The 16983-nt window shown below is 49.1% G+C and overlaps 2 protein-coding genes across 2 annotated transcripts; one reads left to right on the top strand and one right to left on the bottom strand.

Annotated features, from left to right (window-relative positions):
• Positions 1-507: 507 nt before the first annotated feature.
• On the top strand, positions 508-3737 carry LOC308134550 (E3 ubiquitin-protein ligase TRIM35-like). The gene has a single exon (XM_080502319.1). The coding sequence runs from the start codon at positions 658-660 to the stop codon at positions 2038-2040; it is 1383 nt and encodes a 460-aa protein (XP_080358445.1). The 5' UTR covers positions 508-657; the 3' UTR covers positions 2041-3737.
• Positions 3738-3875: 138 nt separating this feature from the next.
• Positions 3876-16556, bottom strand: naa15a (N-alpha-acetyltransferase 15, NatA auxiliary subunit a). The gene is made up of 20 exons (XM_080502316.1): positions 16384-16556; positions 14825-14909; positions 13868-13972; positions 13587-13744; positions 13002-13136; positions 12484-12637; positions 12280-12399; positions 10533-10628; positions 9368-9474; positions 8805-8877; positions 8553-8722; positions 7756-7908; positions 7308-7436; positions 6400-6613; positions 6129-6322; positions 5929-6037; positions 5681-5779; positions 5451-5594; positions 4956-5053; positions 3876-4883 (listed from the first exon to the last, which is right to left on the bottom strand). Exons 1-20 carry the CDS (start codon positions 16435-16437, stop codon positions 4674-4676), a joined length of 2607 nt encoding a protein of 868 aa, XP_080358442.1. The 5' UTR covers positions 16438-16556; the 3' UTR covers positions 3876-4673.
• Positions 16557-16983: the final 427 nt, after the last annotated feature.

Raw genomic sequence — 16983 nt, 5'->3', positions numbered from 1 at the left:
TGTGTGATTCTTTAAGATTTCCCATTTAGTTTCACTATAAATATGGGACGTAACTTGATGGATTCTATATCTGTCATAAAAACAAACAAACAACTACCGAAGTAAACAAATACATAAATAGTGTGCTTACTTGAAATACAAAAACAGTTTTAATTTGACATTTACATTTTTTCTATTTTTTTTTAAAGAGAAAGAAATGTTGATAAAAAGAAATTAAATTTGACAAAACCCAGGAAAACTTTTACTTGACCATATGTATGACATTGTGGAGGTTGAACGATTGAGAATTATCACAAAAACCAATCGACATAATATTAGGAACGAATTAACGCATTAGTTTTGATGGGAGTTGATTTAATGAGAGTCGATTCTTTTTCGTGAGTGTGTCAAAAGACTTGACTCATCGAGAAGATCCTGGCTCGGCTGAAGGGAGCTCCACCCTGCAATGACTCACCAGGAAGTACACACACTCACACTCACACTCACACACACTCTCTGTCTCGGCTGTGAGGCGACAGCAGCTGCATTTCTCTGAGAGAGACGATCCCGCTCGGGGAAGTCGAGTCGTCACACTGTACAGGAGGTAGAGTGAAGTGAGGAGGAGGAGGAGGAGGAGGAGGAGAAGGGGTAGTTTCACTGCTGTAGTTTGAGAGGAACATGGCCTCCTGTTCAGAGGAGGATCTGTGCTGTCCCGTCTGCCATGACGTCTTTACGGACCCGGTCCTGCTGTCCTGCAGCCACACCTTCTGTAAGATCTGCCTTCACAGCTGGTGGACGGAGACAAAGTCTCGGCAGTGTCCCGTGTGCAGGGTGACCTCGGAGTTCAAACCGGCCAGGAACCTGGTTCTGAAGAACCTGTGTGAGGCTTTCAGGCAGAGGAGCGCCGCCCCGGCCCCGCCGCCGGTCTGCAGCCTGCACTCGGACACTCTGCGGCTCTTCTGTCTGGACCATCAGCAGCCCGCCTGTCTCGTCTGCAGAGACTCCGAGAAGCACCGGGGCCACGAGTTCAGGCCCCTGGACGAAGCTGCCGAGCTGCTCCGAGAGGAGCTGCTGCTGTCGCTGCAGGACCTGCGGGACGGCCTGGAGGGCTGCCGGCTGCTCAAGGACAAGTGGGCGCAGACGGAAGAGCACGTCAGGGTCCAGGCTCGGCGCACCGAGGAGGGCATCCGGGAGCACTTCAAGAAGCTGCATCTCCTGCTGGAGGAGGAAGAGGGGGCCAGGATCCTTGCGCTGAGGAAGGAGGCGAAGATGAAGAGCGTCCTGATGGAGGAACGGGCGGAGGCTCTGAGCCTCCGCACGGAAGATCTGGCCCGCACCATCCAATCCACAGAGGAGGTGCTGAAGGCCTCGGACGTCTCCTTCTTGCTGGCCTACAAGGCCACGGTGGAGCGGGTGCAGCGCCGCCCCCCGTCAGAACCACCCCGCTTGCTCCCGGTGGCCCTGATCGACGAGGCCAAACATCTGGGCAACCTGGGCTTCAACGTGTGGAGCAAGATGAAGGTGCGCTCCTCTCCGGTGGTCCTGGACCCCAACACGGCCGCGTCAGACCTGCTCCTGTCCCCCGGTCTGAGCAGCCTGCGCTGCGGGGACCGCCAGAAGCTCCCCGACAACCCCGAGAGGCTGAGGTGCTGCGCCGTGCTGGGCTCGGAGGGCTTCAGCTCGGGGAGCCGCTGCTGGGACGTGGAGGTGGGAGACAACTCGCTGTGGGAGCTGGGGGTCCTGGAGGACTCGGCCAGCACGCAGAGAGACATCTACTCCAGAATCTGGAGGATGGGCTTTTACCACGACGAGTACAAGACAGCCTTGCCCTCCAGTGAATTCGCTGAGCTCGCGGTGAATGGAAGCCTCAAGACCGTCAGAGTGAAGCTGGACCTGGACAGGGGACAGCTGACCTTCTCCGACCCGGACACCGACACACACTTACACACCTTCACACACACCTTCAGGGACAAGGTGTTCCCGTTCTTCAGTACGGCGGATGAGGCTCCTCTCAGCATTGTGCCGGCCAAAGTCTCTGTGGCGGTGGGTCGGAGGCTGTAGAGGATGTGCACGACAATCAGCCATGATCGTTATGAGCAGAGAAACTCCACCTCGGGTGGAATGTGTCGGGTGCAAAGAGAAGTCGCCGAGTACCAGGTAGAAAAACTGACAAATGTCAAGATTTGACAGTAAGGACAGTGTTTATCGTCGTGATGACATCAAGATTTATTAACTCAGATTGTAAGAAACGTTTGCTCACACTGTGCATTCATGCTTTATAGCAGGTTGAAAAAGGTTCATAAAAAACTGAATGAAACCTGGTGGCATGAGTTCGAGCTGATAAAGTGCAGCCCGAGTTGTTATCTTAAAATAAAACTGAAGAAGGAATGAAAAGAGTTGATTCAGATGATCGAGGATCAGCAGGGTTTATGAGTGTGTGTGTGTGTGTAACTACATAATTATTTTCTTCATTTTGAGTGAATTTGTGCAATTCAAATCTTCAAAATTTCACAACTTGAAATGTGGAAAAATTGCCAGTGATCACACGATCACTGACATTACTGTCAGATCAGTGACTTCAGTTGTCGACTCCTGAGAGCAAACTAAATAAACTGAAAGTGAAACTGAAATAGCTTTCGGTCCATGACTGTGGGATTCACACTGGGATCCGGTCTCAATCTGTTTCACGGGAAGGAAACAACAAAAACAATGATCTGGAATGGCTTTGCTGAGTTAATCAGTCATGAGTCATGTGATTTTTCCTGCACTGATAGGTGTGAATATTCAGATTTCTGTGTCATTATAACTGTTATTGTATTTAGAAATTATTCTAGGGTTTTTTTTTTTTTTTTGCAGTTATTGGGATTGAGCAGATCAATATAAAAGTCCCCACAAACTCACAGAACTTTTTGATTTGTATTTGAGAGACATTCTTCCATCCATTCTTTGAATGTGTCTATATTAGAACCTGGAGTTCTGTAAATGCAACTCACAATAACATTTTTCTTTTTTTTTCATAATCACTTCTACAGTAATACATTGTCTACTCCTGCCGACATTTTTATTTGATATTACATATTTGTAGTTTCCATTGATCTCACAAAAAAAAAAAATGGGTCAATGTCATTAACTATGTAGTGTGAATGGTGCCCAGTGTGTTGAAAATTGTCTAACTGCAAGTCATTGTTCTCTGTGGAGCTGAGAAGGGAATTATTGAGACCAGTGTGTGTGTGTGTGTGTTGCTCCTGCAGCCACCATGAATGATGTGTCTATGTATAGATTTTCAATACTCTGCCCATAATTGAAGGTATTAATACATTCTATTAGTGTCTTCATGTGAGATGTGCTGTGACAGAGCTTCTTAAAGGTTCACATGATTTGTCCCTCCTGGTGTTTGTTGAACAGGTTTTGAGTCTTCTCACAGAACCTGAACAGGTTTTGAGTGAGACAAAAAGCCTTGTGTTGGGCGTTCCTCCTGTAGGTAAGACGTTCACTGAAGCCACGCAGTCAAATCCTACCTAAAATGAACACGTTCTCCGTTTTGTTTGAAGCTTTTCAATGAATGACGGCGAGCCAGTAATCCTCAATTCAATAAGACTGGGCTTTAACTGGAGTGAGTGAGTAGGTACTTTTATTAATCCCCAGGAAATTCAAACTGTAGAGTCAAACTAATGTCCTGACAAGACGTCGCTAAAACGACCACATCAACCTGAAAAAAAGCAGACGTGCGACCTTCGACCTTGCAAGGCTCACGTGTAAGAGGACTGAACCAGGGGCCCCGTGACTTCACTACACAGAAAATGTCATAGTAGAAGAAAGAGAGTTTGGGTTCCCCCCCCCCCCCCCCCCCCCCAAGTCTCTGAGCAGGTAAGATGTATAAATAAGCTCCAGCAGCATCAGAACTCTTCCACCCTGCAGGAGCTGCACATCATGAAGATCTGAAGTTAAAAATCCCCTCCCATGTCCTCAGGACTTCATCTCATCATACAGACAAATCACAAGAGATCTGAGATTAATGTTCTGCGAGAGATCAATTATTTCAACATTACATCAAACCGGTGAAAACAGAAGTCAGAAAAAAAAAAATAATCAAACAAAACCAAAGAAAATCTGCTTGAACTGCAGGCCGTGAACAGACTGGAAGCAATGGTCTGGACCTGGATCAATGTCTTCATGAAGGTGTCTGTCCTCCACCTCCCAGCAGCCTCCACGGCGCCCCCATGTGGCCTGGGCTCAAAACTGCATTCACTGTTCCTCTGACACAACAGGAGCGAAGATTGGTTTTGGAAATATTGTTTTATTAATCCATTTGTCAGTTTGTAATATATAAATTACTTTAAAAACGTGAGAAGCAGATGCACCTACAAGAAGGACGTGGCGTGAAAACACAGGAGTTCTAGAAAACCTAAACTGTGTTCACAGAAGCCCTCTCAGCCTGCCAGAGTCCATTTTCCCACAATCCTTTTCTTCTGGTTTAAAAAAGTTAAATCTGGCTGCGTGTGCCAGCTCCCGCTCGTCTCTTCTGTGGCGCTCGGTCCATCCAGATCAGTGCAATGTGGGGGTGGGGGGGGGGGGGGGCGACTCACTGCAGCCAGAGCCCGGGACGCGGAGGGGGCGGGGCTTAGGGGAACAGGTGTGTTGGTTGGCGGACTAAGGCGTCTGACGGCGTGCTCGCTCTTCTCCCGAAGCGGAGCTCACATCTCGTTGGCCATGTCGTCGTGCTCTCCTGCTGACAGGTCGCCGTTGGCACTGATCACGGTGCTGTTGTCTTGGTAACCGGGGGGCATGAAGGCCAGGCAGTAGGGGTAGATCTTGTGGCAGGCGGCGCGGTACGCCTCGGAGGCTTTCTGCTGGCCGTCGCCCAGCTGGCCGTCGCGCAGCGCCTCCAGCACCTCCGTGCAGATCTGCAGACACACAGGTGCTCAGAGGACAGACAGCTGGACGCCACACTCCTCCCTTCCCCTGCCGGGACTCACCTGGATGCTCCGCCCACACAAGGACTCGTCCAGCGCCGTAGCTATCTCACAGGCCATCTTGTCAGAGGAGGGCTCCAGGTACACCATCATCTTAGCAGCTGGGCCACAAACGACAAGTGAAAAAAAAGATGGCTACCGTTCTAAAATCTCAGGAATCAAACATCGGCAGTGGAACTTCAAACACTTCTCACAGGCAACTAGATAAACCCCCTCATGAGCTGCGGCACTTCTCAACATTTCCTGTGGCTGCAGATGGTGTTCATGAAGTGGATAGTGGTCAGGTGGTCTCGTGGTCACAAAGGTTGCAGACCTCTGATCAGAATCTGGGCCTCAGTGCGAGTCACTTGAGTATCGCTGTGCCGGTTCTAATCATACTTTTAGTAACACAAGTGGCCAAAACCAGCCGGTGGTAACTAGAACATTCAGGAGAATGTTTGAGTTCCTTTCTACTACAATAGGTGCAGTGGAAGCGCTTGAGGAATGAATTGTGTGTACCAGCCAGGCGGTGGGGGATGGCGTTGGAGTGTTGGCTCAGGTAGTTCTTGTTGAAGCTCTGGGGGTTGCTCTCTCCAAACAGCCTGGAGATCTCCTGCTTCAGCACCGTCCTCACAGCCTCGGCCAGGTCTGCACTGTCACCCACTGCACACACACACACACACACACAGTTATCCAGGCAGCCTGTACGACAGCAGGCCGTGTCTGTGTGACATGAACATGCAGCTCACCTCCTTTGAAGAAGCGGACTAGACACTGGTGCAGCCACGGGTTGGAAGCTTCTATGGCCACAGCTCTCTTTATGGACTGCAGCATCAGCAGGTACTTCTCTGCAGGGAACATCACAGCCACGTGATGGAGGTCATCACACACACCGAGACACACACCGCTCAAACTCGCCAGCAGGAGAGGACATGTAGTGATGATCCAGGAGTTGAGATGAAGTGCCATGAGGCGACAGCAGCAGCTTCCAGTTTACCTTTCCTGAAGTAGATCTCGAAGGCCAGCAGGTGAGTCTCGATCTTGTTGCGTACCAGGCTCTTGAGCGGGATCAGAAACTTGACGGCCTCTTCCAGAGGGTTCTCCGGCTGGTGAAAGAAGCAGAACCAGGACTCGTTCAACCAATCGAGAGCAGCGCCGGTCAACTCAGCCCGCGGCTCCAGGCCTGCCGACGCCCACCTTGGCCAGTTTGTCAGGTATTAGCTCCTCCTTGGGGCCTCCGATCTCCTCGTCGTCATCCTCCTTCTTCTTCTTCTGGTTCTTCAGCTGCTTCTCCTTCTCGGCATTCTTCTTCTCCTCCTCCAGCTGGGCCTTCTTCTGGGCCCTCCGCTGTTTGTTACGCAGCTTCTTCAGCTCCTTGTCTGTCAGGTTCTCTGTAAAGCACAGCGAGAAGCGTTAGAAGGCCCGGGAGGAGCGCAGGCGGGCTGCCGAGCGCCTCCCTCGCTCTGACCTGTGTCGGCCTGGCTCTCCTTGTTGTCGTCGGTCAGTGGTTTGTCGTACAGGGCCAGATAGATCTGGATGGCGGTGCGAGCAGCTTTGTAGTAGAAGGGGTGCTGGCGCAAGACATCCTCCAGCTTCAGCAGGTCCACGTAGGAGCGCAGAGTCATCTTCCTCATGCAGTAGGTGTGGAAGTCAAACTGGTCGTCCGTGATCTCCACAAAATGCTGAGCACAAACAGTTTGTCATTAGACTTCAGAGCAGGGCTGGGAAATTCAAGTTTCCAAAGGGCCACGAGAAAAACCACCACTGAGACGCAATGACTTGAGTTTTGCTTCAATAGAATTATCTCCATGAAAAGCAGGCTTTTCAATAACATGTTTATGAGCTCCTGTTGCTCTTCCTCAACCCAGTGGAAGCTACTTTCCCACAGGATTCGGCCATTCCCTGCTTCCATTCATTGTCTAGCTTAAAGGCACTGCAGTGCATGCTGGGTAGGGTGTGTTTTCAGCTTTGTTGCTGCAGCGGATTTCCATGGAGCTGAATCCAGCCAACGTTTATGCAAATGAGCCACGGGGAGCTGAACTCCGATGCATGGTGAGACTTTGGTAAAACGTCTAAACGAGCCGTAGTGGACCCTAAACGAGGACAGATTCAGAAACTGCACTGCTTATTTCTGTCTGAAGGAAAGTCTCTTGACTCCATCTAGTGGCCCCCGCAGGGCACACCTCTCCCCACGTGGGCAATTTTCATTTGCAGTGTGCCTTCATGAGAGAGACAAACGTCCTTCAGAGCCAAAGTCTCTGTCTGGAAAACCGAACGAACCGAAACAATTATATATTCATTTCTACATTTTGACTTCAGTAAATAACTATATTTCCTCATTTCCACTATTGCGAGTGAAAACAGACGTGAGCTCACCCTCTCGATCTCGTGGCATTTCTTCAGAGCGTCGCCAAACTTGTTCATGGCCTTGTAGGTCAGAGCGCACTCAGTCTGAAACCACATGCACTGCATCTCGTTCAGGTTCTCCACTGCAGACGTCCCCTCCTGGACACACGCAGGGAAACACACACATTGCTTCCAATGAGACGCTCCGACAACGAAATATCAAGACTTTTACTGAGGGTGACCCCATATGAAGTTAGTGATCAAGGTTGAGGCCCCGCCCACACAGACTGATCCGCTTTCTGGGTAGCAGCGTTTCTCTTTTGCCCTCAAAGCACAATTCAGCATTTTACAACTATTTCATGTTCATTTTGTAAATTGAAAAACGACCTTTTGATCGATTATATTATAAAATCTGGAATTGGGCCTCCTGATAAAAAAGGAGTTGAGACAAGTTCCCAGCAGGCTGTCTGCGCCTCACCCTGGTGAACTTGGAGCACATCTCCTCGGCTTCCTTCACCAGTCCAGCCTTCAGCATGTACTTGGCACACTTGGAGTTGATGAAGCGGTCGGCCGTGTCCAGCGCCTGAGCCTCGTCCATCCACCGAGCCGCCTCCTTGATGTTACCTGCATGCTGCAGAGGGGAGCCAGGAAGAGGTTAGAGGCACACATGGGCTAGAACTGGCTGAACTGTGTTCCCATGCTCTGTGCATTCATCTCTGCAAGTTCAGAAGGACGAAATTCTAAAAGTGAAAGAGAAGTGGGGTTGATGAGGATTGAAAGTCAAACTGTGAGTGGCCACGGGTCAGAGAATTGAGGAAAACCAGTGGCAGTGACATTAAACAGTGGTTTGAACAGAAAAAACCTTTTTAGACCAAGAAAGGTCTGAAGAACCTGGAATATATCCAAGAGTCTAAACCCAAAACCGACATCCACCTATTTACTTTGGGGTTTTTATCTGCAGTAATTTTGGGGGAATAAAAACTTTCCAATAAATAAAAAGCCATTTCGAGAGTTTAATACTATTAAAGAAATGTATCCAAAAGATTAATAAATTAGGTATGATGACTTAAAGACGTGTTTTTTCTTAATTTCAGTGTTAGCTTTGAAGCAGAAGAAAAGGTGTAAAATGCAGAGAGTCAACATGAAGTGTAGAAAATAGTAGAATTCAAACACTTTGCTTGAATTGAGAAAAATATGAAATAAAAGGTATTGAAAGGTGAAATGTAAAAAAGATGGCCAGGTGTAAATGATCAGAACCACAGTGCGTGCACGTACCTTGTAGATCTTGGCCTTGATGAGGAAGAGCTCGATGAGTGTGGGTGTGCTGTCGATGGCGGTGTCGATGTAGTCCAGAGCCACGACGGGCTGCCCAATGAAGTCAAAGTGCTGTGCCAGGAAGTACTGAACCCACAGGAGGGTGGTGGGCGGCTCCTCCTTACCATCGTCTACACACACACACGCACACACACGCACTCATTACCAGTCAAACTGAGCCTCCTGCTTTCACATATTGCAAACTTCACTCACCGTTCTCACTGAACATCCGGCAGCTTTTTAAACAGCTTTCATAGCCGACGACTAATTCCTCAATGATTGTGACCTGCAGGGAGGAGGAGAGAGGAGCAGGGAGGAGGAGAGAGGAGCAGGGAGGAGGAGAGAGGAGGAGAGAGGAGCAGGGAAGAGGAGGGAGGAGGAGAGAGGAGGAGAGAGGAGGAGAGAGGAGCAGGGAGGAGGAGGGAAGAGGAGGGAGGAGGAGAGAGGAGGAGAGAGGAGGAGAGAGGAGCAGGGAGGAGGAGAGAGGAGCAGGGAGGAGGAGAGAGGAGCAGGGAGGAGGAGAGAGGAGCAGGGAGGAGGAGAGAGGAGCAGGGAGGAGGAGAGAGGAGGAGAGAGGAGCAGGGAAGAGGAGGGAGGAGGAGAGAGGAGGAGAGAGGAGGAGAGAGGAGCAGGGAGGAGGAGAGAGGAGCAGGGAGGAGGAGAGAGGAGCAGGGAGGAGGAGAGAGGAGTAGGGAGGAGGAGAGAGGAGCAGAGAGAACACGGTTACACCTTCAGCTTCAAACCAAACGCAGTCAGTGAGCAGTGGGCCTGCTGACCTTCTCTGTGTCTCCGTAGAGCGATTTGAGCGTGGTGAAGACGGGTGGACAGCCTTTGCTGAAGTTCATCCTCAGGTAGACATCCAGACATTCACAAAACTTCTCCCCTGGCCAGAACAACAGAGTGAACGGTAGAGCAGGCTGGCACGGGTACAGTCAGACTGAGAGCTGCCAGCACAACGAGTGCATGTAAAAACAACAAACTCGTCATCACATGTCGACTGCAGACAGCTCAGTTTAACACATTTCAGCAGCATGTGCAGAATGGCGCTCAGCCTGATGTTTACACACCACAAAACAACTGGTCACGACGAGAGTTGATTGTGATATATTGAACCGCTTGGTTTAGGGACGGGGCCGATCCGATCCAGTATCGGGTTCCAATATCAACGTAATTCACGGATCGGTAATTTCTGATCCAACCTGTGTAGATTTCTCGTCTGTGCTTTACTGTTACTGAAATGACTCATTACTCCACTCACTGAGACCCGCCTCCGTTTAGGAAACCCGGTCCACATTTTGCAGCCAGTGAGCAGAGCAGCCGGCAGGGAAACGTTTGTGGAGTCATTTCAACAAAAGTAAAGCACAGCCGAGGCTTCATGAATCAGAAATCTCCGCAGGTTGGATCGGAAATGTCCGATCCGTGAATCACGTTGGGATTGGAACCTGATACAGACACTGGATCGGATCCATCCCTAGTAAAAGTATAATTCACACCAAAAGTGTTTTCTCTAAAAATCGCAAAAAAGGTTTTAAAAGATGAGGAGGATCTGGGGGTGTTCAACATGAATGTCCCATATGATGGATACAGAAGCTAGCAAAGTCAGCAGCAGGAACACAATGGAGGCACATCTGGCCGAAAAAGGAAGATAATTCCTTCAACGTTAAAAAATAAATATTGGGTGCAAAGAGTTACATAGAATATGGTTTCTTAGACGCAACGGACACCAAACTCTAAGGGACGGTGTGTAAACCGGAAAGAGCAAGTCATTGTCTCAAAATATAATTTTAGGTTCATTCATGTCTTTTGTTATGGTTCCCGGGTCACCTTAGTTCACAGTGGTAAAAGGTTGGAGATCACTGCTCAAGAAGAAGGTGAGGTGTGAGTGGCTCTTCTTGAAGTGTAATTAGAGTATTACCATCACGAGCAGCCTGTGATGTTTACCTGTGAGGAAATTGAGAGGAAGCCTTCGGGGAACCAGGCCTTTAGGGAACTTCACCCAGGAGTCCTCGTAGATCTTACGACGCTCCTCGGTGCTGCCTGCACACACACACACACACACACACACACACACACACACACACACACACACACACACACACACACACACACACACACACACACACACACACACACACACACACACACGTCACTGCTGTGCATCATTTCATCCTCCTGTGTGGGCGGCTGTGACTTGGTTGGTTTGTTAATCAGAAGGTTGTAGGATTGATTTTCCCTGTCCACATGTGGAAGTGTCCTTGAGCAACACATTGAAGCCCAATGGATGGACTGAGCATCTCGCATGGCAGCTGAATATGATTAACGGTGAAACGGGCTTTGAGACTGCTCAAGCAGTTCAAGTGAAGCCCTTTTACCATCCTGCTATTCTCTGTTCCACCAGCAACAGAGAGACCACTGGAATACAGCACCACGTTGCATCATCCCCGTCAAACTAAGACAGAACTGCTGAGGCTTCATCCATGTGGTCCTTCGTCTGCAGCCTCTGCACATCGTAGGCAACATCTACAGTTGTCTGAGCTCTAGTTATTACAGGGTTAATACCACCAGAGCCTCATTCCAAAGGGACTTCATAGAATTGAGAGACTGTGGGCGCAATGAGTGGATTTGGTAATATACAAGTGAAATTGTGCCTTTTAAAGAGGTCATAGGATTCAGAAAATGATGTGAAGGAGTAGGACTGGGCAGGTTGGGATACTCTGGAACTGTGCTGCGAGGAAAACTGCGGGCCTGTAAATACCTACAAAACTGGTGTTTAGGAAGTGAAAAGATGTAAATGGCTTGTTAATATACAGGTCTTTTCCCCAAATTGGACCAAATCAGGAAAGCATTTTCTGTTAGGGATGGTGGAAAAAATATGGTTTGCAGTCAGTGGAGCATGAGCCGATATTGACTGTAGACCAAAGTGTTGTTTAAACTGAATCCACATCTCCCACGTGTTCCAAACTATCAGATTGTTTGTAGAAGGTGAAATGGACAAATGAATGGGCGCAAATACTCGAGCCTTCAATGGCACAGGAGATGCAGACTTGGTTTCAAAAACTAGCCATGTCAGGGTGGGAGTAAGGGCCTCAACTTCAAGACAGTATTTTAAGATTCGAACAGTAGCAGACCAGCAGAAAAACCTGAAATTAGGCAAAGCCATTCTGCCCAGATAACATGGTCTTTGCAAGTATAGGTTTCGCAGCCTGGCAATCTTGTTGTTCCAAATGTACTACAAAATCGACTTTAATTAACTTTAATGTCCAGATAACACTTGGTTAAATGGTTAAAGTTAACCGAGTTTTGAACAACAAGATAACAAGTGCCGTTAAAGTTAACAGTCGGTCTGTGACACCGGTAACATCGTTTGTTCATTGAGCTTGGCATAATATCTTCAACATACTTTATTCATTTACAAGTATAGGCATGGATCATTTTTGTTCCGATTTTTTCAATGTTGTGTGAGAGTGGTGAAGCAGTTCAGTGTTTGGATATGTATAAATAAGAGTGTTTATTACATTAGTATGAAAAAACAAAATTCATTGTGTAGCAGTTGTTTGCAGAATGTTTGTTATAAAGTTCAATAAAAAGAAAATGAGAAAAAAGAAGAAAACATTGCATTAAGATGAAGAGGCTCCAGCTCCAGTACATGCCAGTGTGTGTGTGCCCACGTTGCTTTGCAAACCCTCACCTGGCTTGAAGGCCTTCTCCAGACCCTGGTAGTAGGCCCAGTTCTCTGGGTTCCTCTCCTGAAGTCTCCTGTAGACCTCTGAAGCCTCCTCAGGCCTCTCCAGCCTCAGCAGCAGCTCCCCTGGTCAACGCACACACAACATGTGTAAACGTGTTGTTCTTATTGTGTGTGGACCTGCAGAGGAGGCCTGGAAGTCCAGCTCACCTCGGGTCTCCTCCACGGCCAGTTTGTCACAGATCTGCTTCTCGTAGGTGTTGAGGTGATCCAGGGCCTCCTTGTTGAGGCCGGCCTCCCTCAGAACCTGGTTCTGATACAGCAGCAGTTCACTGTACTCGTAGTCCACTTTGTCTGGAGACGTCTGAGCAAAGGCAGAGGGAAAAGAGACGCTTACTAAATGCAGGATTCATTTTCACAAAGTGCTGGACTGAGAGTAGAGGAAACCAAGAGAAACGGCCGGAGAAAGTATGAGTGAAAAGGATCAACACATCAGATCAAATATAAAAAAGATTCAACCGCTGAAGCAGATTAACTCTTAAAAAAACCACGACAAAACAAAAACTGAAAAAGTTAAAACTTTTTTGGTGGAAAGCAGAAAAACTGCTCGTTACAGACCTCTATAGTGTGACCACCCAGAGGTCAGTAGTGTGACCACCCAGAGGTCAGTAGAGCAAAGTAGTAGGACAGAACTTCAGTCGGGTTCACCTGGCGGTGTCTGCTCATACCTGTTGTGTTTTGCGGAACTCTTCAACGATCTTGGCGGCCATCTCGAAGTCCTCCAGCAGGTGGTAAGCCACAGCGTATCCGATCCAGGAGGCCCGCTGAGCCGGACGCAGCTGCAGCAGCTGGTACCGAGTCTCCTGTGAGGAGAGGACGCAGTGAGCAGCAGTCCACCTACTCCTTCATGTGTGCCCCCAGTCCCTCTCCCACCTGGGCTCAGCTCAGTCACTTAAAGTCATCTTTACTGTGAAAAGAACTTTAGCATACTTTGGATCCTCTCGGTTTGATGCATGATGTATAAATTAGCTGAGCTAACATCTCAACTTGCTCTTGGAGGGGCTACAGTTCACTAAACAACAGTGTTGTTGGTGAGAAGCTGTCACTGCTACGTTATCACTCAGATCTGCAGCAGCCACGTGAAGCCGGATCCCTCTGCTCAGGTGATATGTGGTAGTAATTAATCAGACTGCACCAATAAGAAACACATTTTTTAAATCTGCTTCACATGGCTGAATACTGTGTCACTGTCGATGGCTCTATTCCACAGTGGAGCAGCAGCACTGACGGTGAAGTGTTGGCGTGTCGCTCACCCTGTAGCCCTCCAGATCTCTCATCTGGATCTGCAGCAGTGACAGGTCCCGGAGGATCTGCAGGTTGTCTTTGTCCCATTTCAGGGCGTTCCGGTAACACTTGATGGCCTCGTCGTACTTTTTATCCGAGCGCTGCAGGAGGCCGTACACGTGCCAGCCTGAGTGGGCCGAGAGTTCAGGAACACGCACAAGAGCATCTCGAGGGCTAAAGAATGTCACGCTACATTACAGAAACACCAGGGGACTCGGGAGCAGGTCAAAGGTCAAAGGTCAAAGGATACAGACATGGCTCTTGAGGTCGTTGCGGAGGCCTCGTCTCACCAGATCGTAGGCTTCCTCCTTCTTTCCCAGACAGTTGAGGGTTAAACCCTTCATGGCCAGCGTCTCTATAGACAAATAATAAAACAAACCCACATCAGGTCACTTACAGCAGGAAAACCAACATTTGTGGACACGAAGGACATCGATATGTGGACAACACCAAACCACAAAGAAGGAATGCGCGAAAGAAATCGTAGCGGCTGAATCACCGAATCAAAGCCATTTATCTGTCAGCTTCTCAAAAAGGAAGCTTTGAGTGTCATCATCCAAAGACCAATCGATGAGATTTGGGGATCTATTGGGTAAACCGTTTCCAAATAAATCCCCAAAAAACTGCAAAAATATGTCCCATATAAAGCGGCTGCGAGAGGCACCTCATGGAGGTCAAAGATAAGCGGCGAGCCTTTGGTTCCCCGGGAGAGGAGGCAGTGTCCATCAGCTGCAGCGGGGAAGCTGCCGTTAGCCACAGGCTAGCACACGGTTCAGCAAGTATCCAGAAACACCGGTGTGACTCTGGTAGTAGTTTATCAGTGTGCCTCTGCTCAGTAGTGGTGTCAGCTCACGAGGAAATTGTAAAATGTGTGTACATCCGTGTCAAACAGTGAAGCAATTCAAACGGCCATGCCGCATGATGGAAGGAGTGCTGTGGTGGATCAAATAACCTTGTAAACCATTGGTTCTCATAGTGACAAATGTGGCATTAGCAAAGATATGCAGGCTACTGAGTGCCCGTTCTCGTTTGACACCTGCAATTTGGATGTGCTGTTTACCGCAGATGGTTTAAAGACAATTCTTTGAAGTTCCTCTGCTTGTCACCATGATTGATGAAAGTATTGCCTGAGAGGGAGGTTGGGGAGTGAAGGAGGAGTGACTTCCTGGATGGAAGCAGGAAGTGTGTTTGTCTGTCTTTATCTTACCTCCATGCTCGGCAAACTTTGGGTTGCTGAGGATCTGTTTGCAGAACTTGAGGCCGTTTCTGTACTGCTTGTGCTCGTAACATCTCTGCAACAGAAGAACAGAGTCCAGATCAGGAGTCCGCACGTGTGATAACTGCTGCCTGGCCAGGCACCGAGGACGGAGAGACAATCCCAGAAAAACGCCGGACTTTGCGATCAGTACATTCCGGATGCATTTGTTTTGACGCTGCAGCATCGCTCCAGCTCTCTGCTTCAGGCCCGAGCCTTCAGACCCAGCCAGTCAACAGCGGAGCAGAGGGACGCTGCAGACACACAAAATCTATACATGGCCGAGCAGAGACATGAAGTCTGTGCAGAGCTAAGATTCACTATTTAAAAAACAGAAAAGAGGCTGCTGTGGATTCCACTGAGTGACTTTAGCAGCTCCTCTCAGAGCACCACTGGATACAACTGTGGAATGCACCTTGATAGCATGTGACAACTTGTAGTTTAATAATCTGATGGTCTCAACCTGTGAACTTCATGACCAGAAGAGATTGATCTTCCACAATAGCCACTAAATAAAACTCATCTCGTACCTCCATAGGCATTGCCATTCAAAGAGCTGAACAAGAACTGCTGTATTTGCAAAAGCTGCTCTTGAAGCATTCAGCTTTTTTAAAGAGGTCCATCTGTTGTAGCAGATTCATTCAGAGTATTACCAACAACGCCTTTACTGTTATTACCTGTCACATATCAAATGTACAGATGGGTCAGCATGATTGAAAATCAGCTTTAAGTTTATGATGAATTAACCTGCAACCGAGTTGGGAGCCTTTTGAAGCAACGCTATTGACTACACGTGAAAAGCAGGCGAGACGTTTCGTCCCACCTGGGTGTGTGAAGCTGCAAGGAGCCGCTGCAGACCCTCAGGTGCATTCGTAGAAGACAAAACAACAACAAACCCAGACGTTACTCCTGGTACTCCGTTACACTGGCAGAAGTCCCGGCAAGCACTCAAGAGCCCAGTGTGTGGAAACAGCCCCCCCGAGGTTTGACTTCAGCGTGAGTGTGCTGACAGTAGAGAAACTTTAAAAGCTGTGCAAGAGAGGAACCGGCGCAAGTCAGCCGCTAGCTACCAGCATTTAGCTGTCAGGAGGGGCAGCATGCTCACACCAGAGCTTAGCACACCGGGCTAGCCGGGCAGCAGCTCCTCCACCCCGCTGCAGCGTGGATAACGTCTGAAGCTCCAGCAGAGCCCCGCAGCTTGACTCCTGCACGGCTGTCATGTGTCAACCAGCTTTGCCATTGATACACTTTGGACAAGAACAAGGCCACAAACTCTGCTGTCTCGGCACATGACCGCTCTGTTAGCCCGCCGAGCATCCTCCCTCGCCGATGCTGCGGCGGGCAGCACCCCGCCCCGAAAGGAGTGGAGGGGAGCGGCGTATATAGAGGACTTTCGCCTCTAGTTTATTCACGAGCATCTCCGGAGCTAGATGCTAGCCGCTACTACTGACGGCTACCTGACAGGCTAGCAGCAGTTAGCAGGCTATCGGCGGTGCAGCCATGCAGCCTACCAGGATTCTCTTGAAGAGAGCGTTCTCCTTCGGCGGCAGGGTGATGGTGGGCATGGTGCTGGCTTCCTACGCCTCTGTCGGTTCACACATGAATGGGGTGCCACTGGAGGCAGAGAACCCGGGATGATAGCGGCGTCTTCAGACTCCTCTCTCTCACGTGTTGAAGCCGAGGCCCCCTTCCGAGCAAAATGGCCGCTGCGCTTCTCCTCCGGGTCAGGCTGCCGACAGCGCATGCGCGAGACGCTCACGCACAAGGCCCCGAAATGGTCCGAAACTGCTCGGAGAATCGCGTTGCTGCTCGACAACGCCGCGCCAAACGCTCGACCCGGCCCCGAAACATTTCGGACTCTCCCGGAACTGTTCGGAGAATTCCGGAGATTCCCGACACATTCCGGAACGTCCTGAAGCCCGGAACTGAGAGAAAGGAACCCATTATTATGGCAGGAGACGTTTTTAAACCACTTTTCATTAAATTCACCCGGAGCTGCAAAACACGTTTCACCTGAAAAATAAAGAGAACACAGGCGGCTTTTAGCTGTTTGTGCCGTTTTGACCTTTTTTAAGAGTTTGGATTGTTTTGAGTCTTTCAGACATTTCTGG

This window comes from Blennius ocellaris (assembly GCF_963422515.1).
Source record: "Blennius ocellaris genome assembly, chromosome: 9".
NCBI lineage: Eukaryota > Metazoa > Chordata > Actinopteri > Blenniiformes > Blenniidae > Blennius > Blennius ocellaris.
Note: the sequence above shows the minus strand (reverse complement) of the source record. Positions and strands in the feature narration are given on the sequence as shown.

What these genes read in the sequence shown, in the direction of transcription:
- LOC308134550 (XM_080502319.1), top strand. Translation starts at nt 658, where the DNA reads ATGGCCTCCTGTTCAGAGGAGGATCTGTGCTGTCCCGTCTGCCATGAC.
- naa15a (XM_080502316.1), bottom strand. Translation starts at nt 16,437, where the DNA reads ATGCCCACCATCACCCTGCCGCCGAAGGAGAACGCTCTCTTCAAGAGA. An exon ending in TACCTGACAAACTGGCCAAG is followed by an intron (nt 6,038 to 6,128) that starts GTGGGCGTCGGC and finishes TTCTTTCACCAG; the next exon opens with CCGGAGAACCCTCTGGAAGA. An exon ending in CATCCCCCACCGCCTGGCTG is followed by an intron (nt 5,054 to 5,450) that starts GTACACACAATT and finishes TTTGTGGCCCAG; the next exon opens with CTGCTAAGATGATGGTGTAC.